The 24,768-nt window shown below is 35.7% G+C and overlaps 1 protein-coding gene across 1 annotated transcript in view; it reads right to left on the bottom strand.

Annotated features, from left to right (window-relative positions):
• Positions 1-1,368: 1,368 nt before the first annotated feature.
• Positions 1,369-24,768, bottom strand: part of ITGA4 (integrin subunit alpha 4) — a 37,705-nt gene continuing 14,305 nt past the window's right edge. The window contains exons 10-28 of the mRNA XM_072874278.1: positions 23,803-23,914; positions 20,633-20,727; positions 20,166-20,256; positions 18,859-18,904; positions 18,317-18,471; positions 16,177-16,331; positions 12,830-12,979; positions 11,440-11,516; positions 8,636-8,786; positions 7,806-7,904; positions 7,287-7,366; positions 6,853-6,939; positions 6,206-6,296; positions 5,391-5,498; positions 5,000-5,119; positions 3,453-3,572; positions 2,832-2,930; positions 2,503-2,622; positions 1,369-1,655 (exon numbers count right to left, since the gene is read on the bottom strand). Of these exons, the coding sequence (XP_072730379.1) occupies positions 1,563-1,655; positions 2,503-2,622; positions 2,832-2,930; positions 3,453-3,572; positions 5,000-5,119; positions 5,391-5,498; positions 6,206-6,296; positions 6,853-6,939; positions 7,287-7,366; positions 7,806-7,904; positions 8,636-8,786; positions 11,440-11,516; positions 12,830-12,979; positions 16,177-16,331; positions 18,317-18,471; positions 18,859-18,904; positions 20,166-20,256; positions 20,633-20,727; positions 23,803-23,914 (2,049 nt within the window). The 3' untranslated portion in view covers positions 1,369-1,562. The remainder of the gene's footprint in view (positions 1,656-2,502; positions 2,623-2,831; positions 2,931-3,452; positions 3,573-4,999; positions 5,120-5,390; positions 5,499-6,205; positions 6,297-6,852; positions 6,940-7,286; positions 7,367-7,805; positions 7,905-8,635; positions 8,787-11,439; positions 11,517-12,829; positions 12,980-16,176; positions 16,332-18,316; positions 18,472-18,858; positions 18,905-20,165; positions 20,257-20,632; positions 20,728-23,802; positions 23,915-24,768) is intronic.

Here is a 24,768-nt window from a genome sequence, read left to right as displayed (position 1 = left end):
TGGCATCAAATGAAGTGAAAGGAAATTGCAAAATGGTTCCCAGTACCTTTAGAGTCTGCGGACAATGTGGCTTTTATGGCACCAAACACTCTATGAGCAAAAGTGCTTGTTGAAGGCACTCTGTATCGCTTTTGAGTCTCAGGCTAACTCCCATACGATGGTGCAGCTTCAAAGGGTATGTACATGTTACATTCATTTCTCCTTGCAGTTCAGAAAGACATCAAAGGCATGGCAGGAAAGGCCATGCTGTTGCAATAAATTCAGCTATTGAAGAAGCTGTGCATTCTCCAGTTGTACTGGGAAGCAAAGTAATTTTTTTTTCCCCTGGCTTGTACTATTTCACCAAAGCTAGGTGGCAGTGCAAACTTATCTAGCTGAAGAAACTTCCTGTAGTAGCAGAGCAGTGGTTTGAACCATGTTTCTATTCAGTCATTTGCCTTTCCACTGAGTGGCTTCTGAGGATGCCTGTGTGGATAGTATTTGTCTGAAAACTTCACAAGAAGCCAAGCTAGCTCTCCAGATGACTTCCTTATTAAGTACTTTCAGGTAAAGGGTGGCACATCTAAAGATAAAATTTGGCCCATAAGGTTGGCATTTGCAGTCTTTTGGGTATGTGTTTCTCTGTTTTGTCATCATGTGAAGTCTTTTTTTGAAGAGAAATCTTCAAATAAATAAAAGTAAATACTTGCTTTAGAAGTATTTCTTGAGTAGAAATATTAGAAATATTTCATTGGAGAAGTCCAAAACATCATGGCAGCAATATCTGAGGAAAGGATGTAACAACTAATTCTGTCATGCTTGCAAGTACCATGTTAAAGATGGCCACAAATGATGATGTCCAATACATCACTCTTTCTACAGCTGAGAGAGGATTCTGTGCTGCATCTCCAGGCTACCCCACAGAATTCCCTGCTCTGAATCCACCTTTGACCTTCCTGGTTCTGGCTTGCCTGGGTGTCTAAGTCTCTGCAGTGTTATGGCTGTGTCTGTGAAGCCAAAGCTTACGAGGTTACCTTCAGAAGCCCAAGAGAGCTTCTGACAGCTGTTTTCTACATCCGTGCGCTCCACTTATGGTCCTTCTATGGTTTAAGCTAATTTACCCTTGTAAAACTGCCAAATCAAGATGAGGGAGGATTTCTTCTTGAATGTTTAATCAAAAGATTATTGAAACTTGAAAACAAATAGAATAACTCATACTAATGTGTTTGAGATCTCATTTTCCAGGATTGGCCAAACTTTCTAGAAATTCTTCTTTCTGGTAAGTAATTCGTCTTCACTTTATCTTTAGTGTTCTTTCTGTTTGAAACCATATATATATATATATATATATATATGGCATTTCAAATATTACTATGAGACTTCAAAACAAACTGTTTTACCATTTTCATGTTAGAAAAACAACAGTACTCTAAGGTGTAGTCCTCCATACAGTTCAAGGAAATAAAGTGTATTTTGTAAGAGCAAGGGATATCAAGACCAGTTTTCTTGTCACCGATGTTTCTCTTGTGAATTAACCTGAATCTTAAATTCTTCATTTTAAAATCAAATGTTTATTTGCCATCTTAGTCATCTTTGTTCCCACTTGTAAAACTCCAGCTGTCTCTTCTGTTCTTGTCTTGAGGGACTGGTTTGTATTGCCTTTTGAAAAAGCCAATCTGAAATACATAATTTTGGAATCTGTTGTCAGCAAATCTAAACCATAAAAGATGAGCTAAAATAAAATGCATATATATGGTGTTTATGAATGATGGTATTTGCCATTGCTTTGTCATACCAAGTAATCAAGTGTTACTCATCAATCAAAAAAGTGGGTTTGCTTTTTCTTTTTGGGAGGCTAATACTCTCCTGCAAGGAGTAAGGACATGGGGCTGCTTGTGAACTGTAACAGTCCACAGAATCCAGTATTTTTTTAAATGTGAAATAGTAATAAAACTTTCCTGTTAAGTTTGTTACATTTCTACACTTCCCTGTGAAAAATGATAGATGGAGAAAGTCTGCCTGTAGGTAAATAAGTTAATAATCTCTTAATCGCTTGTCAGAGAAGCTGCTTCCTTCATAGTTTTCTTTTTTACTTATGCACAGGATTTTTAGCATTTATGTTGCAGTTTAAAATCTTAAACATTTTATTCTGGCATGAAACTGTTGTAGACTATTAGTCATCATGTGTCAAGTGACATTAAATGTGGAGCATCATCCCACAAAAATGACCCATTTGATATCGCTAAATTATATAAATCATTTGCAAACATGAGATGCCTTACAAAACATGGGAAGGGGTTTGTGGTGCTGAATAACAGAAGATGAAGAATATGCAGAAGAGAAAATGGAGGAAAATGCAGAAGTATTTTGAAAAAACACAAGTTACAGGAGGAATTGTTTCTTTAGAAAGGACAGATCATAATAACGTATTATTTATCCTTTAACCTGCATTAATAGATCCAAAGATACACCAACAGTGTGAATTCCTGACTTGAGAACAACTGAGAAATACTGAAAACCTACCTTCCATAATATAAATGAAAGAAGCAAAAACAAGGTAACACCAACTATTAAGCCTAGTCCAATAATGAGCACAGTAACACGGTATTTTGGCTTTTGGTGGTGCACTCCTTCCAAATAGACCTGGAAAGCAGAAAATAAGTTTAGTACTAACTGATTTTTTTTCCCCCCTAAAAGATACTAAAACAAACTAGGAAAATTAATTACATTCTTAAGTAATTAACACTATACTCATTGCCTGTGTATAGATATGTATAGAATCCACCATTTTAATTGCTGTTGGTTTTTCTACTTTAACAAGTTTATCACAAATTTATTAAGAGAATTCTTACATATGCAACTTGCTTGTCCTTGTGTAGTTCAATAACTTTTGCATTTTTTTCTGGTGAGGCTGTTGCTCTTACTTCAAACTTCAATGCTGATGCATCATCCTGATTAAAAAAACCAAAACGAACAACAACTCTCTTTAAAAAAACCCAAACCTTCAACACATTAATTCCTACCCAGCAAAAATCATAACACAGCTGCTCACAGAAACAGAATCTCACACAAACACACAATGGTGCCTTTTTCTGATCACGAAACAAATTAGTACCAGAAGCTGGAATGAAGCCCAGCTGGATTTTACTTAAGTCCACATCCATGCTGCTTTTCTTAGAGACGTACAATTATGAGTTGAAATTAAATCCCAATCCTACATAACCTAGCCAGAATAGGCAAAGCAATGCATACTATAAAATAAAGTGATAAGCTAAAATACGTATTTTTCAGTGGTTTTCATTTTTCATATGTCACCTTGAGAGTTGGCATTGAAAACAATAGGTAACACCTAAAAGATTTGGATTTAATCATAGTGTTTGCAAAAATATATTAATACCTAGAATTTATAGGCAGACAATACTGCAAATATGCCTTAAAATATTCCCCTCAAGTATGAAAAATTCATGTGTTACCATTTCTAGAAGTGAAGGAGTAGCCTCCAGATGCAACTGAACAGTTGCTTCTTTTCCACTTTCCATGTTTCCAAGCTTGCAATATATTTGTAAGCAAAGGCTGTCATTTTTCATGCAGTACTGTAGAAGGGAGGGAAAGATTAAAACTTAAGTTTATCAACTTTATCATCTTAGTATAAGAGACACTCGGGAACAGAGTAAAACAAAAAGATCCATGTTTGTTGTGGAAAAGTCAGGGTGTAACTCTAGGTTGTCATCTATCACTGTCAATCCATAGGAAGGAACTACAGGAAGGTTAAAGGAACAGTACAAGGGACCAACCTAATTGTTAGAGAAGACAAGAGGTAATTTTTCTTTAAAATGCCAATTTTTTTAATACTGAAGAACAACAATTGTTATAATTTGGTTATACAGGGTTTTTTTACACTTATTTCAAACTAGCTTTTATCAAGAATGATAAATGACAATGACTATATGATATCCAGTATAAACAGTAGAATTGATTGATCCTTACACTTGTACACTGACAGCTAGCACCATTTCACTCAACTTTGGAGAAGACAAAAAAGCAAGCCTGGACACTATTATATTCTTTGTCCAAGACTGCAATGCCTAAGTTCTGATTTGATATTCTAGTGCAGGCTGTCTCTCAATCATTGGTTGATGTTCCTTGCAACATGCTTACTTAAAAGTCCCAAATTAACTTATTTAAAAATGTCCAGCTTCTTTTAAGATGAAAGTATTAAACAAAATTGTACTTTATCAAAGACAAGTTGCAGGACACAGAGATTTCCATGAGAACAAACCCTCAAAAATGTACCACTAGAATAGCAATTCTGGTTTGGACTACGTAGTCAAGTATCTGATCTCCAGCAGGGTCCATAAGTGGGTACAGCAGGATGAGCTTGAACAGGCCAGGCATGTACAATATTCTTCCAGCCTCCCAAATATTTTTAGTAAGAACTTCCCAAGCCAAAAATGATTTCCATATATTTTGTAATTCTAAATGACTTTCAGTCCCATTAACTCATATAGTCTCCCTTGGAATTCACTTATTTGTAGCATTCATAACACCCTTCAGTAAGAAGTTCCACCATGAGTACTACTTCTGTTTTCTTTTAACCTGGCTTCTATTAGTTACATTTGATGGCACTTTTTTGATGTGGAAAAGGCAATGAATATTTGATCTGCATACTTCATGTAATTAAAATGAAGACTGTTTTTCCCACATGCATCATTTTCGATTTGTTACTGACTTTCATCTGCTATTCTGTTTGCCCACTCATTCAGTTACATAACCCGTTGGCAGTTCTTCGTAGGTGACTGTCATCCACACTGACTTCAGTGACGTGTCATTAATCAACTTTCTCATCTCAGTTCTCACCTCTTTCACTAAAGTCACTTCTGACTATGCTGAACTTATCACAGGTCCCACCACAAATCCTTGGAAGACTGCTCTGATGACCTCATTACAGAAGATATACCGTTGTCTAAGGTTCATTCATACAGTCATTTATTTCCCACTGATGCCAAAAGACAGACCTTACCATTTGTCTCTTAGCAGGCTTTGAAAAGAAAGTGACAACATCCTTTAATATGTTTTCATTTTTTTCTGCTGCACTACAGTTTCTGGGATATTTATTATAGGAGCACTGTCCAACTGTTGTCTGGAAATAAAAATAACATAATCACTGTTAGAATTTAAACATCAGATAATAATCAGAATACAGATTTCTGAAAGGCAAGAAGCTCAAAAGGAATGTAAATTTTACTTTCAGAATTCTAAAACACATGGGGCTGAAGATCATCCTATTCTTGTTCACTCTGCTTCACCATAGTGAACAAATTGAACACGTAGTACCTACTTCTGCTGCTCTGCTTCTCTTTTTCATAGAATTCATATAGCTAATAAAAATATATTAAGTAACCTGTGCTTACCTTGATATCCAATGTGTTGAATAATTTGAAGTCATTGGGTGGAAAAGCATTAGGTATCATTATCTCTAAGTTTGTATTTGGAGCCATGCTTGGTCCTGCATTGATAACCTTGTGGGGAAGAATGTTATACATTTAAAGCTTTAATTCACAGTAGCTATTCAAGTAACAAAAATATATATATAAAAAGTATAAATACATAAAACTTCAAAGAATGGGGTAGCACCTGCACTGTTACGCTGTCATGAAAGTGGATTCTGCTAGGAGTTGTAACATTTTGCTTAATTCATTCTGTAGGCTTACTGAACCCTTCACTTCTCTGAACCCAATCAGTAAGTAGTGCTAATCTGCAATGACTACCCTGAGGTCATACAGGCTGCCTTCCGGGAGAATATGCAAAAGGAACTAGGAGAGATTAATGTCTAACTCCTGTTTTTAATCCATTGGAGACAAATCTGATACCTATAGATCCCCTTATAAGGAGCTCCTAGTTCCTTTTGCTTACCATAAGATAATTCCTTTAAAGTGTTTCTTAATGGAGGAAGTGGCAAGTCAGAACTGCTCCACCGCTTTCAATCCTGCTTGCACTTAGTGTTTTTTCTCTGACCATTCAGTGGAAGATTGTCCAGGCCAAAAAAAGTGTTCAAAGAGGGATTAACAGGCACTTCCCATCACTAATGCACAAAAGTTGCCCACCATGCCCTTCTACTCTTAAAAACCTCCCTTATTGACTGTGCAGACCGTCATTAGATACACTGGAAATCTAAGCATTAACCTTCAAAACAAGGATAATAGGGTTTACAAAGAAAAACTCTTACATGGAAAGTGAAGTTGATATTCTCCTTCATACATGTAACTGCTGCATCTTTCTCATTTGTTCCATAAACAAATGAAGCTGGTGATACAAATCTACAATGGTTTAGAAGTTGTTAATTAATAGAATTGCTATATATCATTAGCATAACTTTCTGCTCCATGCCATCTCCAGTAAGTTTGGTTCTAAGAAAATACCCGAGTTTGTGTTTAAGTAAATCTAGGAACACTGAGTAGAAGTCCTCTACCTTTGTACTCTTTCCTCTTAAAAAGGCAGATGAATCCAAAAAAGTAATAAATCGTCACCCAAAACTATGCTCCATGAATGCCCCACAACAAACCCACAATATGGTCCCTGTTAAGCAAGGAATCTGAGGATATGCTGTGCTCTTATTAAATACCTCTTTCTATAAAAAATATTCCAGTTCTTAAAAAAATATTAGTTCAAAGCACTACAGATACCATTGGTCTCATCTCACAGTAGTGGAAACAAAATCTTGGAAGTGTATGGGTCAGACCCCAGGATAGCTGTGCCATCTCATTCCCAGGCTTTTTGAGCTACATCACGCTTCTGCTTAAAATCTTTGGGAATGTAGAATAGTAACAAGACAATAGTTCTATGGATGTGCAGGTATAGCAATAGCTGACTTACCCATGAGCATTTAACTCAATCTCATATTTTAGAGGTACAGCTAAAGTTAGCGTGTTATCCAGCAACATGTTCCCATCTTCATTTTTACTATAAAAACGTAATGAGAGAAAAATGAGTATCGAATGCATCATCATATGCTATGCATTATTTCTATAAACAAATATTACACAGACCTTTTGGCTTATTAAATAAAAAATATTTTATTGGTTACAACATGTCAGGCAGTAAAAAAAAAAAAAGACATTTATACAGGCAGAAACCTGCTCATTATTCAAATATCTATTATCTGGGGTTTTTTTAATTTCCCTTTCTCTACAGATTTGCAACTGATGTGCTTTCTTGCAATTGTGCTTTGCTAAGTCTTTCCAGTGTTCCCTATTCTGTTTTCCAAAGCTAATAATATTTTTCATTGAGCAATTTTTATTAGACTTTACCAGGTAGCATTAATGATGATGTTGAGGTCATCTTCTGCTCTGGTAAACGAGCTTGCATCCAAGAGGAAACTAAAGTCCAGCTGTAGAAAAAATAAAATTTTCTTTATACCAAATGATAGTGTGTCTTAAAAAATTTTTATTTAAACTGTGTTATTAAAATAATTTAGAATTTCCCGCTCTAAAAAAATTCAGAACTAAGAAAATACTTGCTTTTTGTGTTTTCTACTCCCTTTCTATTGACCTAACTCATTTGTTCATAGCCTTAGCCAGCTCACTTGTCTAGGAAGCCAAGCACAATCAGTTGATGCGTAATACGAACAATGTTGTCCCTTAATGAATTATTTCAGAGAGCGTTTACGCAACTGATTTTAAAAGTAACAGAGCGATTCAGATACCAACATGATAAAAGACATTAGATGGGAATTAAGGAGAGATTCTGACAAAACAAGTTCCCCTCCCAGAAATCCTCATAACATATTTAGAGTGTTTTTAAAGCTAGGAACTTCATACCTAGCTTACCTTTGATTTTTGATCTACATACAAATAACCAACGCTGCACTCAAGTTTCACTGCATTAATTTCTTTATCTAATACTTCACAATGTATCTGCTTTTCTTCCTAAAATAAAGGACAAATTATTAATGATTAAAATAAAACTGCTTTTTTTTCAGGCATTTCAAATTACACGCACACACTGAAATAGGGTGATTTATATTTCCCTGAACTAGGTGTTTGTTATTTCACTGGTGCAAATATACAGAACATTCATATTATTCATGACTACTTTAACGTATCCATATATTGATTACTGCATCCTGTTACTTCATCTTCTGTTTGCTAATAGTGAAGCTAAGGCGTATGCATCCAGACCCACTCAAGTTTAAAGCCAACCTCTGAAAGGTGTCAGGGGGATTCTACACAGAGAGCAGTTATTTTAAAAAGGCAGAAAGAACAATTAGATTTGTGACTTCTTCATAAGACTATGTATCTGTGAAAAACAGCAGATTCAATGAGATCTTTGTGATGACTGAAAACATGATCATCAGACAAAAACCAGCAGTAACATCCTGAAATACATTTGGAAACCAATTTTTTTTTAAGTTGTTACCATCACATCCTGTTATTGAAATGATTTAAGTCACCTGTTTTGATTAAATTGCACGTGGTTTAGGTGGCTAGAACTCTGAGAACTTAAAAACTGGAGTTTTGTCAGATTTTTTGGGAGGGGGGGATGTAGGTTCTCAGTATCTAAAGAAAATCAACAATCCATTAACATAATTTGAAAAATATCTGGCTGAAAAAGGAAAATATCAAAGGATTACTGTTTGACAGATTTTTTTTGTTCTTACCAATTCTAAAACTCGGATGAAATAAAGACCTTTAGGGATTTGAATGTGGAGGACAGTTTCATATGCATCATCTCCAACATTAAGCAGAGAAATGTTCAGCAATAAAGTCTTCATACTTCCAACAGCAAGATATGTTTTCTTATCATAAGGCCTATAAAAATAATTATCATAATACAAGTGAAAAGTAATTCTATATACAGCTTGTATGCAAAAATTTTCCGCCACTACTCTTAATTTCATTTGGTTTTGACAAAGCTGAGCTGGAGATCATTAGGAAAGTTTTTACTCAGTCCTGTAACTGAAGGTACTACACCAGTTACATGATGGTCAACTCCAGTATTGTACTTTTTAAGGCCTGAGGTTATTAATGCAAAGGCAAGAAAATTGTTATCAGACCAGTCGTGCTTCTGGCTTTTACAAGATAGTTCCTTTCCTTCACAGACGAGAATAGCAATGTGCTACTGCTACCGTATTTTCAGACATTACTTCAAAATTCACTCCGTACTCAAAGTATAGGATTGAGTTAACATGAAACAGGTCACAAAGAGGGCAAGTGAACATGCCTATCTTATGATCTCTGTAATGTTCTATAATCATGTTACAAGTACAGACACCCTATGGGGGGCTAAAAGTAAACTTCAGCTTGACATTGAAGTTTAATTAAGACTTGTAGAAAGGCTGCCTAGAAATAGACATTTATCAGATATTCTGGCTTGAAACCAAAGCATTAGTCACTGAACACCTTTGGGAAAGAAGCTGGCACTTCGAAAAGCAACAGAAGGTAAAAGCACTGCATAAGCAGATAGGTTCCAAGACGAAAGCGCATTAAAGAAAAACACAATGTTAACATTTCAGTAGCTTGATTAACTTCAGGTTAAATTTTAAAGTTGTTTTACTAGTTATATGCTTACTGTTCAGTCCTCTTATATGCATTAAAGCCAAGCTCATTAACAAGATGCTGTCACAAAGATGCCTCCCAGCTTAACACGCAAGTACACAAAAGCACCAGGTGCACATCTGGGACTACAACAAAGCTGAACTAGAGCTTTTCCCTGGTAATCATATTTCATTCTTCATTAAAAAATGCATGATGCAGTCTAGAAATTTACAGAGCAGGCCAAAATCTAAGCAATTTAAACAAAACATGATAGTGTACACATGAAGACTCAAAACTCAGTAAGTAAAGCATAACATTGACACCCCTATTTCATTTAATTCTTTTAAGACTAAAAGTGTTTGCTTTGCTGTTCAAGGATAATGAATGCATTCTGTCTAGACAAAATAAATTAACGCTTCACAGCCAACTAGTTTTTAATCTAGGAGCACAATGTAATTTAAGGTGATACTTCACACTTTATCAAGATATTTAGCCTATTTATTTACACTGAAAATCTGCTACTGGTACCTAATGCCAAATAGGTATGTTGTAATCTGTTTTCCTTTCTTAGAGCTTTGAAGTACAAAACTGCATTGCTAATGTCACAAATGGAAATGCTGCACAATCTTTCTTCCTGAAAAGTTTATGATCGTTCAAATAAAATAACCTTCAAGCCTACGAAAATGAAAGGGCTTAAAACTCATGCTATAGGCCACGTGTTAATGTAGGCAGAAAGATACTACTCTTATTCTGAAATCTATGAAGATTAAAAAGCTTGTGCTCAGGATCACACAGGTGTGATTAATCAGCATTTTGTGATTGTCATCATCTTTTGGTGTCATTTTATGTTGTTCAACCTAGTATCTCGATTAAAGTAGAATCAACTTTAAAAGTGATAAATTACACAAGAAAATCCAGGTCACACACAAAATACCTAACTAGCTGAGGTTCACAACAGGTACAATTTCTCTTTGTGCTTTGAAGTATAATATTCAATAAAGAAAAAGGTTGTGATGATAAAATATGACTTAAAATCAAATCATTAAAATACATTCTGAATAGAAACAATGGTACATGGCTTAAAACTTTCCACAGATGATGCTAAATAGAAGTATATCTCAAAGTATTGCTTGGTGTAATACAGATTCTGCAAGACAATAATTGTACTTAAATACTTTGAAAGTGCATTAATTATCTTCCATAATAATAGGATTTAAACACGATACCGAATTGGAAGGAATGGGAAAAACTGAAACATACTAAAGGGTATATAAAAAAATTAGGGATTTAAAGGAAAAAGATCACAAAACAAAATTAATTTTGGAAAAGGCAGTCTAATTCATGTAGGGAAAAGAAGTCTAAACCTCACATAATACTCAACCATCTGGTGTCTCAATCAGCAGTATAAAACTGAAGATCTAATATTCTTAAGTAAACGAGGAAAGAGAGCCACTTAATTGAAATAATATAACAATTATTTGTACAAAACTGAAGTATCTTCTTTGTACAGTGCAAGTACAGTATCTTCATAAGAGCAGCAGAAATAATTGATGGCTTTTCAATTTAACAGTAGTTATGGTATCTACATACTGAGTATGCATTGTGCACTGTATCTTAGCTCAGTTATATATGAAGTGTAGAATACAAGTTTACCTTTTTGTGAAGACGATATATTTTGTGAGCTGTAAAGTCTTCTAATTACACAAGAACAGTTCTTCAATTATATACATTTCTGTTACATTTCCTGGAATATTTACAATTTAAAAATATTCTTCAACTAAACACAGCTTTACTCCTCATATTTTCTCAGGGAGTCCATAGTCTACTTTTGCAAATTAATGTTCCTTACATAGAAAAGATTAAGGAATCACTTTGATAAAATCTTATTGAACCTCTTTCAAAAAAATGAAAGCCACATTACACTTACTTTGGAAAAGCAACTTTTCCAGAAACTCTCAAGTCAGCAGAACAATTTTCTTGGGAGCAAAATCTTGCAAAAACAAACTATAAAAGACAAATAATTAAAAAAAGCACTTTAGTGTATTATGTGTATTATAGTGAGTAAAAGTATTTCCAAAGAAAGAAACCTATCACCTTGTTACCAAGTATCTGGAATTGGCTAATAGCTCTTGCCCCTAAAAGCAATTCAATCAGGCTATAATTTGCCATTTTCCAACCACATTCTGCACACCCAGAATAACAACAGAGAGGCTTTCCAGACTCAGTCTCTCACAGTTAAACCAGTGGGTGTATGTTCAGCTGATTTTTTAAAAGTAGTACATAAAAAGGGCAGAGTGTTTTAGAGGATCCAGAACTGAAGTCTCTGCAGTCCCTCCTACGATACAGCATATTAACTTTTACAAGAGAGTTTCATTATACAATCTATACTTATCATACTGTTAGTAAGGTTTGATGAGACCAGAGACACCATGAGTTGCATATGTCCGTGCCTTGGTTATCAGTATGCTGTAGAGCACATTTATGTCATTATATTCAACGCCCTCTTTCTCTCTAACTCTGTGGTTTCTAAAACAAAATTTTGAATGAAGATGAAAAGGAAAAGCATGCCATTTAAAAGGAGCTTTTATATATCTCGGAGTTCTGATAGCCAACTGTATCTGAATACATGAAACTTACGGTTTGTGAAAAGTCATAATATGTTTATGACCATTTGGTAGTTAAAAATTCAGAGCATCCTGACTTTTGCTTAAGTCAGAGTAAAAGTCTATTAACTCTTAATAAGTTTTCTTTGGGAAAAAAAAGTTAATTTCATACTCATTTAAGGATACAGAATACACTCTTTTTTTCCCCCCACAGACTTTGTGTTTGAAAACCTGCAATACCTTCACAGAACTAATCTTTCAGCAACATTATTGAAACACTTCAAGATTAATACCAACACAATATTGTGTATTTAACACAGAATTAATTTTAAAGAACAATTTTATACTTGAAAGAGACTCATCCTGTGTAGTTGAAAAATAATTAATATTTCAAAGTGTGAATGTCATACCTGTGTGTTCTGAGGCATATAATATTATATATTTGTGCAAGTTCTCTGCACATACCTCTTTTTTTTTTTTTTAAATCATAATACAAATTGTATACCAGTTCTGCAAAGGTTTGGTTTTTTTTTTTAAGGAAAAAATTAGGCATTTCTTAGCATGCTGGTTTATTAATTCAGATCAAGGCACTAGGTGCTGGTCTGGAAAATGCATTCCTTCACATGCTATGCATGTGTGAAGCTTTTTTTAACTGAAGATTAAAATGTGAATATTTACTTACTGCATTTGAAAAAAGAGAATTCATACACTAACCTTGCTTTTTATAACATCTTTTTCTTTCCTCTGTTGAAGAACGGGTTGAAGTGGTAAAAATTCTTGAGCATTTCTTTTCTGTAGAATATGATGCCCCAGATGATAACTTGCTTCAACATGTACAGGAGTCAAGATATCCCTTACATCTTTCTATGAAAATTGGAAACCTAATGAGTTAATCATATAAGACAAGACATGTATGCTTATGTTTTAAAGATTATAAGGTTCCCTAGAACTAACTTAAACAGGAACACTTATTTTTTACATGTAAAATAATTTCACATGCCATATGGCTTGTATACTTTTCCAGATATCTTTGTCGCTGAAAGAGGTAATCAGAAATGCAGAAAAGCGTAATACATTCAATGACAGCATCAGACATTTCAGAATGGAAGATTATTTTAATAAAACAAGTCTTACTGAATAGTGAGTCTACTTCTGTCAATAATATTGCCTTACACACCTGTGAAATGCTGTACCGCCCAAACAGAAAAATAGGCAAAAGTTGGCTAAAATGGAGAAAGTTAACCAGTGGGATAATGCCAGACAAAACCCATGGATATTTCTGTATGAAATCAAAAGGAGTTCTCCCACAGTACTGCTAAATCAGGTCATGACTGCATTTTAATTTTTTGCGTCTTTATTTCCTATTCTGTATTAAAAAGATTAAACTCCTCAATAAATGACCATTTTGTACATGAAGCCTTGACTGTGTAGGAATCTTGCAGATCAGAGCCCAAACTACCTACTTGTGAAAACTGAACAGCTTGAAGCACTGAGTACTAACAATAGCAAACCTGATTAAACTATTCCCTAAGTGGAGGAGATAGACACTGATTGTCCCTCCACATGGCCACTACTTTAATTCTTATCTGCAAGCTTGCTTTGGCCAAATCACATATTATCTAATTCATAATAATTTTCCACAAGGTCTTCTCTGCATCTGCTTTATATTACTTCCATTATACTAATTAGCTATTAATTAATCTTTACTCAAAATTCATAAAATGTACATCGTCTCTTGCAAGGACTGTACTTGACAGACATTCACACTTACTTCACTTTAGGAGCTTCATACAAGTACAGAAACCTCAGTGGGTGGAAGGAGATGCTTATAATGCTATTAATTAAGAATTAAAAAGAAAATTGAATTATATGGAGGAAAAAATACTAATGATAGACTATAGGAAGTGATGAGCCAAATCATATCCTTCCTCCTACACATACCTGCTGATGCTGGTACAGCAATCTGTACAAGGTCAGCTGTCAGTCAGATCTCTCTTAGCTTACAAAACTCTTGTAGGTAAGTGGCAATTTGCCATTGCTCCTGTAAGTAACATTCATTTAGGTGCAACTACCAGTTGAGATGCATCTGGGCAATTTTCCAGTAGATAACATAAGCCTTCCTTTTTACCCTGAAGCTTTATAATGAAGAATTGGCTTCTAATGGTGTCATAAACAAAAAATAAGTAAAAGGAAGGAAGAAGAAAAATACATGGAAGACTTTTTCCCTGCAGGTTTTTTTGTATCTGTAGAAAATTAAGTCTATTTCCCAGTCCCTGTGCAGGATCAACTGCACCAGTCATCCTAATAGATGTTTGTTTCAAAAGGCCACAGAATTGCTACCTTGAAGATTTTAAAGAAAAGGCTAGGCAAACTAGTCCATTATTTTATTACCCTTGTTTCCCCTTACATCTAAATATTCCCTGTCCTTAGTATTTCTTCGAAGAATTATCTTTGCCCTTAGACAAGGTCTTACAGGAGATAAGTCTATTTTTTCTGAGTTTAATAAAACATGGTTCCTCTGTGTCCACTATTTTTTATTGTTTGATTGTGGTTTAGGACTTCAAGTTCTTCCCATTTATTCTCCAAAATTTTTGTTGGAGTAGGCAAGCTTGTAAGATGTTTGATAGACTGAATAACTTTTATTCTTTCTTGTCCAGTGAATGGCCTTAAAAATATTATATTCTTGTCTTGACTACAGTTATTTTTACTTTCAAGACAGGTCCCTCATTAATCCTCCAGAGGAATACATCAAGTGTGAATATGACAGTTCATTTCCTCCAGGGCAACAGTGACTTTGAGATTACTATTGCAGTTCGGATCTTACTGACTAGATTCTTACTAACTTATTTCCAAGTCAGTACCATCCTCAGTTTCAAAGGATGGTTGCTGTTGGATCAAACACTACTTCGGAGAAACCAAGAGCCAGCTTCCTCCTGCTGCGTAGCTGGTACCATCTCTATTATTGGTGTTGGTACAGGCCTCCTTGGCTAGCTGACACCTTGCAGGTCTCCAACAGCCTCCTGCTGAACACCCACTTGCCCCGGCAGCACTTCTACCTCTGTGGCTTCTCCTCTGAAGTACTTCTACTAGCAGTTTCCTTCTACAACAAAGTTGCCTCTGCACCTTCACAGACAGAGAACTGTAACCACGTTCACCACTAATCTGGTCCAGGATTCAGGCTGATAGGTCCAGGAGAAAGACATATCTGTGCAGGCTTCACTTTTGTGAGCAGAGTAGAGAGATCACTTTGTCAGCACAGTGCACGTTCTTCATCAGCTCTAAATTCATTCATGAAACTGCTGCGAGTGCTCTTCCTACCCCATTTCCACCTCTTGATTCTCTGAGTATTTCCCTTGTTAAGTGCTGCATCCCTTGCAGGGAAAAATCAAACAATCCCAAGCAAGCGTTCTTCTTCACACCCTGCTAGCCTTTGGCTCCTTGCAACAAATTCACAAAACGGACCACACTATAAACCTTGAACTACAGGCTCTCCCCTAGCAATTATCTTCATTTCACTTCCTATGGATCAGGAATGAGTTCTTTTCTTATCAGGTGAGTCTACCTCATCTACTCACAGTAAAAAGGGGAGCAAGACCATACTTGTGTTCTTTGAAATAGTTACAAATAACAAAAGATAATAAACGTTTTCTCTGTGTAATTATAAGCTTAAAGATTTTGCATTAAGGAGTACATAGGAAAATTCCATCAGAAATGTTCAGCAGAAAATGTATGTTATACCGTCTCTTGGTTGCTCCAAACTGGCCTCAATCTATGATCTGTCATCCATTAAAAAAGGTGAAAAAATGCTCACTTCATCACTGTGGTTGTTATTATGCACATTCTCACCCATATAAGAGATGGCAGACCCACTGACTTCCCCACAGAAAGCTGAGAAAGCATCAGATTTAAAATATATTAACTATGGAAGTTATGAACACAAATATTTTGCTTCTGAAATGATGTGATGCAATTGTAAACAAAATCAGTTCTTTTGCAGCAGGTGTGCTTTTCAAAGGAGAACAAAGGATTTACAGGGCAATACATATTGAAAATTACATTACCCTCATAAATGCTGGATGATCTTTGCAGGCAATATTCTTGCTGTAAATCTTTACTTTTCCTGAAATTGTATCAGATGTTCCATTGGAGGAAAAATAAAATCTTGCTTGTGTATCCACTTTTCTGTTCACGTCAACACTCAGATTATAAAGCAGTACTGCAAAATAAAGTCCAGGGAAAATAAAAGTTATAAGAACTTTAAGTGTTATAATTTTTCATGAATTTATGATAGAAATTACATCTTCTGACTCACTTCCTTCAGTATGTTCCATAATATCCATTTTGAAATGCTGTGCTTAAAAATTCTCTGACATAAATACATACCTAAGAAAAGCTTCTAGCCCTCTGAAAATTGATTGCATCATGACTGATCCCTGATACATGCTTTTACATCAGGGATAGTTTTGTCAAGTTCCATTTATAGTTTTCTATCAGAATCTATTTAAAGAAAACATGCTTTAGTTACTTACAGGGCTGACATTAAATTTCACCAGATAAGTCAACAGACACTGACAAATATTGTTTAACTTCACAGTTTTTTCTATTTCAGTCAGCATGAATTGCTATGGTAACAAATTGCAAATAAATTTCAGAGCATTACTGATCTATTACTTCTTAATCTCTGCCAAAAGTTGAGTTAGGATATCTAGAATTTCCTCTAGTCTTTTCTATTTAAGTTGAAAAGTCTTATGTCCAAAGGTACTGGATAACCAGCAAGGGTAATCCAGTCTGACTGCTCATCTTTCACAATAAATATGAATTTCAAAAGATTTGAACTTGAAACTTTACAGTTCATTGTTGGATGCGTTCTCTGCAATGTGTTCCTAAAGGTTATCATATATTCTCATACAGAAGATTTAAGCAATTTAATTTTATATACCATGTATTTGCAGGGCTGTTTGCAGTTTACAAATAGCACGTGACAAGTAGGTTAAAAGCACCCAGGCAATACAGTCAAATTTAGACAGTAAATTATTTTAAATAAGTTCACCATGAACATTCCCTCCAATAGATACTGCTTCAAGCAATACCCGTTTTTGCCAAAAGCAAAATATGCATTATATAAAATATCATACAAGATATATTTTTCAGTAATTTTGATGGGACTCCCTCTCTTTCGCATAATGTTCCATAATGGTACGATAAGGTGCTTGAGCTGCTTCATGAAGGGAATGCCTTTTCTCTATTGCTAAGTGGAAGACTGCATCCTACACGTCCTGCATGGTTTGGTCCATGTCTGGAAGGACTGCTTTTAGAGGACATCTGAATATCATGCTGAATAATCCATTTGATTCTACAGTAAGACAAGACATTCACCCACCATTAATCCCCTACCTAATTGCAAAGCAATAGCCCAGACATTTGCATGTGGAAAGTTCAGACAAACTTGACAGACACTCTTGTTGGGCCCTGTGCAAAACCGAATATGGTCCCTGGGCAACTATGTAAAAGAATGTGTTCACAGAATAAATGCACTCCATTTCTTTGTGAACCCTACCTGCATACTATCTCATTCAAAAAACTATCAAAATGATGGATCTAGTTATTATGATGCTATGAAAGGGACCACCTGATATGGCATCATTACAATGTAGTTCAAAAGTATGAGTGTGAATCTAATCACACCACTGTTAGGTAAGTTAATTCAGGTACTGGAATTAGCCCATCTGTGATGGTACTGTTTTAGTACTGCTGCAAAACCCATGTGAAAATATTACTAAATTGTTGTGCACAGCCCCAGCTGAACTCTTTAGCGTCACGACCCAGCTAGCTAGCTAAAAATTAGTCTTTGTTTGTCTAAACCAGTTGCCATCAAAACTTTAGATTGCATCGTTCATGCAATAGACAACTTGGAGTTCTACCTTCATCTTCACAATATCTCACCTTTTTAACATCGCTGTCTCTTCTAGGCCATGTAACCCTGGTAGTCCCAGCAGGGATGTGCTGTTATTCTAAATTGAATACAAGTGTAATGGCTCGATGTTACAGGGTAATTATGAGCTAAAAAAGGTATCCATGCTTTTACTTTTTCATTGTACACTGAACTCAGATTAATCGTCCACTAAATACCAATAGCATTATTCTGTAGACAGATGGATTTAAAATGAATACATATACTGAAATTTTTTCCAAGTAGCTTACCAATATAACCTGGTACCTCTCGTCCTGTATAGGTAAAGCATATCTTCAAATTCATACAGATGGCAGGCTGGTCATTTTCCATGCAGTTTAAATTAGTTCGATTTATTGAATTAGGATGTTTTAAAGAAGCTTCAACAATTATCACTGGTTTTGTTCTAAGAATATAAGAGAGTTAAATGTTCACAAAACACTTCACAAATAGCTTACAGAATCTCTGCAGAATCTAACAATCTCTGACAAAATCTATTTTTATATTTTATAACCAACATTTTTTAAGCTATCTGCGTTTTTCAGAATCCAAATAGTTGTATGCACATTATTTGTTGCCTCAGGAAGTTTCAGAATGATATTTTCTTTTTCTTCAAGGTGTTTACTTAAATGTTTCAGTTGTAGAGCATTCTAGAGCCTAATGACTGAAGTTCAAGACATCAAGAAGAATATCACAAGGTTAAAATATATTACTGAGTTTTATTAAATTGCATTTAAAAAAAATACAGTTAAATTGTATGGTCTTTAAAAGCACTGAAATGTAGCAATCTCACCTCAGCACCACAGCAGAATCGGAGAGAAATGCACCAACTGCTACATCTGTACAAAAAAATATATCAATAAGCATAATTTCTCAATAGGAATTACTTCTCAGGTACAAGAATTTTGTAGCATATTCACCTTTTGGTGAGCATCAAAACACCATTGGCCCTGTATTTATTAGAAGGCATATGCTAATATTCAAAGGTGATGTTCTCCATCTAGATGATTCCTTGAATACTTGTCCACTGTCCATTAACACTGCATGCTAATTTGCTGGACTTACAGATATTGGTAATGTGATAATTTGATTTCTATTCCACGTTTAAGTGGCTGATACTGAAGGACAATTCAGCTAAATAGGAGGTACTTGCCTTCCTTTTAATCCAAACATTCAATATTGCTATACACACACACATATACATAAACAACTCCGTTATATATCTAACTCTATACATTATATGTATGAAATTATACATAGAGATAGATAGAAAAAAATTTATTTATTCCAAACTAACTGAAAACTATTCATGCAAGAAGGAAAGAAATACACACAGTATATACACCTCTCAAATGAGGTAGCAAAAGTGAATCATCAGATGAGTCTAAATGATATAAGGGTCTGAGGATGTGACTCCCAAATCAGTAAACAGATGACCTGACAGCAGACTACTTGTGCACTACCTCTTAGCCCAGCATTACAAAATAACCTGGACAACTTTTCTGTTGGCATAGCCGGAGCATACAACATGCAGTTCATGATAACTTTATGCTTTTACACCCACAGGGGCAGGACAGGCAATACCTGACCCGATATAATGCTTATCTGCATAATGGCAAAATATTTTGACAATATATATAAAACAATGAGTATGTAGTTGGAACCAGATAAGTTGTTTTACACCGAATTAGCACTTCTGTGTCATGCCCACAAGAACTCCACAACAGTCTTAATCCAATGCCGTGAGCTCTGACTCAGGTTAATGTATTGTTCACACCGAGTGAGAGTCATGGAGCTCAGGGACTCCTGGCAAAATCCAGATTACATGAAAAAATTATGTTTTTCTTTCTCTTGTGCACTATGATCTTACTATTACAACATTCTCAGTCCTTAAATAATAGTTAGATGACCATAAAAACTGACTGCTTGGCCTCAGCTTTATGTTTGGTTTTTTTTTTCTTTCCCAAAATGCAAGATGTGACATGTCATCTTAATAACAGATTTTGCTTCTGTTAAAAGTAACAAGTAGCACGGTAGGGTTGTTCCCCATGAATCTCTACTCTTTTAAAAATGAAAAATAAACAAAATTGTTTAATTCACCTTGATAACCATTGTTATCTGCATCAATGCCACTTGCTATGGATTGTCCAAACATGCTTAAAGAATTACTGACTTGATGTCCTTGTATTCTCTGAGGAGGAAAAAAGGAGAAGAGAAAATTATTCTTGGAAAGCTAATCTTTGAGTTACAACATCCAATGAAAAACGTCAGCACAACCATCCTGCTGCTGAAGGCAGTTACCTGCTTACCTGTGAAAGTATACCTCTGAAAGTAATATTCCTCAATTACTGCAAATGTTATATCCTATAAACCCTGTCTGAGGCCTCCAAAACAATTTAATTTTCTGTTACAGGTTATATTATGACTGGAAATCATAGACTATGTAAAAAATTTCTGAAGTCTTTTACAGTACCTCAGATGGTCTGACTGTTAAATGAAGGGAAAACCCTCTTGAATTTAAACTTAAGGATTTTCTGGATTGATTATTTTTCATTGAAAAAGCATACCTGTGAAAATGATGGCGTTATTCCATCTTCCCTGCCATTGTATATATAAATAACCCCTTTTAGATTATCTTCTTGTGGGGCCCCAATTGCTACATCTGTGGAAAAACAATTTAACAATAATCAGTTAACTAGGAAACATGAACAAGGAAGAGTTAAAGAAATCCAAATCATGATGCATGCAATGCCAGACCAGATTTATTTGACTGAATTCAAAAGAAGTGCTGAAGATAGATATAAAGAAAATGGAAACAATACAGACCAGCTCAGTAATCTGACTCTGCCTTAAGTACTGTGTTTCTGGGCCAAATACAGCCATTTTGTTCAAGACAAAGTCTGTTCCTACCAATACTGAATTTGACCTTTAAGAGATTAAGAGGTTGTTATGGAGAAAAGCCAAAATGATAATGGTCTTTTTTTTTAAAAAAAAAGGAAAAAAAAAAAGCCTTGTGTTCATGGAATTATGATGATTTTCCTGCACTCTGCACTCTGCTATTCCCACATGGATTAAATCACTGAAACACAAGAAGTACTCTTATTACGCTGCCTGAAATGAACCATTTATTTTTCTGTGAAATGTCCTTTACAGCTGATAACAGGCTTGAACAGGCATTTAACACAGAAATGAAGGTAGCTGGTTTGTACAAAGGGATATGTTTTATGCCTAGCTGATTTAATCTCAGAGGGTTGTTGCAACACATAAACAAACCAACCAACCCACCTACCTACCCACTCCCAACAGCCCTTACCAAAAAGCCCCATGGTTCAAATAGCCAGAGGTTGTTAACCAAAAAGTGGAGGGGGGAAGGGGGAGATGAATTACATCATCTTGAAATTCACTAATATAAATTAATAACTGTGAACTTTCATTCACAAATAAGAAAAACTGAACTATCTGCAAATCAGAAATACTGTATGCTGCACCAAACCAAAATCACAAGAAAAGCAAAGCTCTGACGATTTGGTTTTACTGAACAATTCTCTGATTGAATCCATACTTTGGTGACTAAAACACACAAAATATGTTATGTCTCTCTACTGGTGAGATGAAAATAGGACAGCCAAGTTGTGCTAATTAAAATTATAGATATGTTCTTGAGGTTAGATTCTACACCAACACACATGCCATTATCTTCACAGGGCTGATACTGATGGTTTAGATAATTGAAGAAGTTGGCTCCACTGTGCTTTTTTCTTACTTACTACAGACAAATGGTTTCTAACACCCAATTTCTCTTTATATTTTGCTTGCAGCTGTTTTTCTTACAAAATTTCTTTTCCTACTGCCACTCTCAATATTGCCTCCACTTTTTCTTTTCAATGTTTTTGCTCCCTCAAAAGCTAATCGACTTGTTTGCTCCACCTCTCCCTGCAGTTTTAGGATGCCCGTTTTACATTATATTCCATGTCGTGCATCTACTTTGCTATGCTGCTCTTAATTTGATTTTACTTCTCTGTTCTCCAGCCCTACATTTGAATACGGTTTTCCTTTGCAGTTTGCAAATGTTTTTGGGCAAAAACTGAAACTTGTGTGTAAAATTGTTAAGGTAGAAAACAGGAGAAACAATATTTAACAAGAATTTGAGGAACAGGTACCAAAGGAGGAGGGCGGGGGGCAAGACTACTTTAAGGAAAAGGAAAAGGAGACCAGATAAGAAGAGAATGACTGTTCCAGGCTTTGCAGGTTATGGAACAGGACCAAGAACACAAGACAAAGGGAAAAGTGAAAGGAGAACCCTGGACAGTAACTGCAAATAAAAAGGGTAATTCAGAAGCATGAAGAAAGATGTAGACCTGGTAAAGAAACAGCCCAGAAAAAACTGAGGTTTGGCACAAAGGATATTAGCTCCCTGCAGACAGTCCAAGTTTTGATGATGGAAAAACTGAAACAGTTTATGAATTTTTGAACAGTAGAAAACGCCTGTCGTATTTTTATCCTGTCCCTACCCAGCCTATTGTGCCTGCCCTTCTGCTGGAGGGGAGCACATGCCAGTTTTTCAGACAGGAATACTGGCTGTTCCTATTTGAAACCATGACAAGATGAATGAAGCCACTGGGCAGGTCCCCTCTGCTTGCCTTCAGTCTAGCTGGAGGCCTCCCAGTCAGCTGTATTTTTGCAGGCTACCTAAACAGCTAGTAAATGGTCTTGGAAGGAGAGAAGCTGAGAGCAGTAGACCATGGAGCTTTCTGTAGCAAATACATTTTAGGCAGCCTGACTGGAAGCAGAGGGGAAGTAGAAGGCCATGAGAGTCATTCTAGATGTTTTAACACATCTTACATCCTTTCATCTGTTCAACTGAAATACTTTTTATCTATAACTTTCACATGACATTCTCTTTTCAACATCTATTACTTTTATGCTTATTACAGAAGTTAGACACAAGTCTGGAGACTGAATCTCCCTGCCCTATGAGCAGATTTCACCTGAACAACATCAATGGAAATTTCAGTCCTTGTCTCTTCATATTTTGCGAGGGTGTTTCAGCCTGGGTGGTGGGGAAGGAAGGGAGGATATTCTCAGTTTCTGTTTAGGCATCTAACTTTATGTGCCTGAAATAGATCCTCCTGTATAGATAATAGGAAGAAAAAGCTCCCTCAGAGCCCCATTAACATTTTAAATTCACTACTGGGGCACGGCCATCGAAATCGTTCCCTGTGTTCTCCGTCCTAGCCCCACTGGGAGCTAGGCAATTCAAGAGTCATCTGAGGGCTTGAGTGGGAAGTTGTCCCACAATAGTCTCCCAACTTGCAGGTTGTTTTTGATATCTCCATGTGTTTAGTACTTCCTATTGGTGACACAGAAGCAGATCTTGACTCAATGTGTAATTTTTATTTATGATGTTACAAAATTGCCAAATTGTTCCCTGACCATTGTCTCAGATGTCTAAAACAGGATTAGGGATTCTACTTGAGGTCCAGCATCCAAAGTTACAGACTATGTTATCACCTTATGCTCATGCTCTTTATTAAAGCGACAGAACCTCATCCCTTGGTATTACACATCAATGACCGTGAAACAGCTATATTTCAAATCAGTGGCCTAGAAAAGAAAGGTCAAGTCACCAACTGAAAGTCTTCTCAGACTTCCATAATCCTCTTGTTTATTGTTACAGTCCACTGCTCAGAGAGAATTAAACCCAAGGGTTTTGTTTTGTTTTTTTTAATATACTTACCTTCAAAACCATCATTATCAATGTCTCCTAGATTGGCTATGGACTCTCCAAACCTGGCTGCATATGAGTCACTCCCGCTGAGCTCTATGTTCAGTTCTACCATCTCTGCCTCCTGAAGAGAACAGAGCCAATGGCACATTAACAAAGCATCTTCCAGGTGACCTGGAATATTACTCAAAATGTTAAAACCACCTTGGACGCCAATATATAATCCTATTGAATTCCTTGATGCAGAAGCAAGCATTATCAAAGATATTTAACAGTATTTAGTATAAGAATAATAAAGAATAAGAAAGTTGTTCTTTAAGAAAGATAACAGCAATATGTTCCCATCGCAAACACCTGTAAACAGCGGCAAGCTCGTATCAGAATACAGGGGCTTACTGTTCTGTGAAAACTGTGTTTGCTAAAAAGGTAGTAAACAGTAGCTGCTTCAAAGCTATTGTGTGTGCCTTAGTTAGTTGTAGGTATCCTGGAGTGACTTAGTTCTCTGTGAGGAAAACATGTTAAGAAAATGTTAATTGCAAGCATAACAGAATAAATATGTATTAGTGTGGAGAGGAAGGAAGGGAAGTAAGATACGAAGATAAAATTTAAAAAGCTAGACAAATTCAAAAGCACACAAAAAAGTGATTATACTTTCACTTCTGATCCTTAAAAAGAATAAAAGGAAGCTAATTCTAATGCATGATCTGTCCAGCTACTTTATTTGCCAAACTGAGGACTACCAATCTCTTTCCTGACTGGTACCACTAACTGCACGCAAGTTTTTCATTCCTTGTTTGTTTCTGAAGTGCTAAATAAGCTGCTCTTCACATGCTGGTTCCGTGGTAAGCATGGTAATGGAGGAGAGCTTGCAAAGAGGCTGTACTGGCAGGCTGTCACCACCTGAAGTTACTATGAAACAAACCCACTCTGTCCGCAGTTCTAACACTAGCGTAAGTAGCAACGTGTTACAGTTTATAC

The sequence above is a fragment of the Ciconia boyciana genome, chromosome 10 (genome assembly GCF_034638445.1).
Source record: "Ciconia boyciana chromosome 10, ASM3463844v1, whole genome shotgun sequence".
NCBI classification, from domain to species: domain Eukaryota; kingdom Metazoa; phylum Chordata; class Aves; order Ciconiiformes; family Ciconiidae; genus Ciconia; species Ciconia boyciana.
Note: the sequence above shows the minus strand (reverse complement) of the source record. Positions and strands in the feature narration are given on the sequence as shown.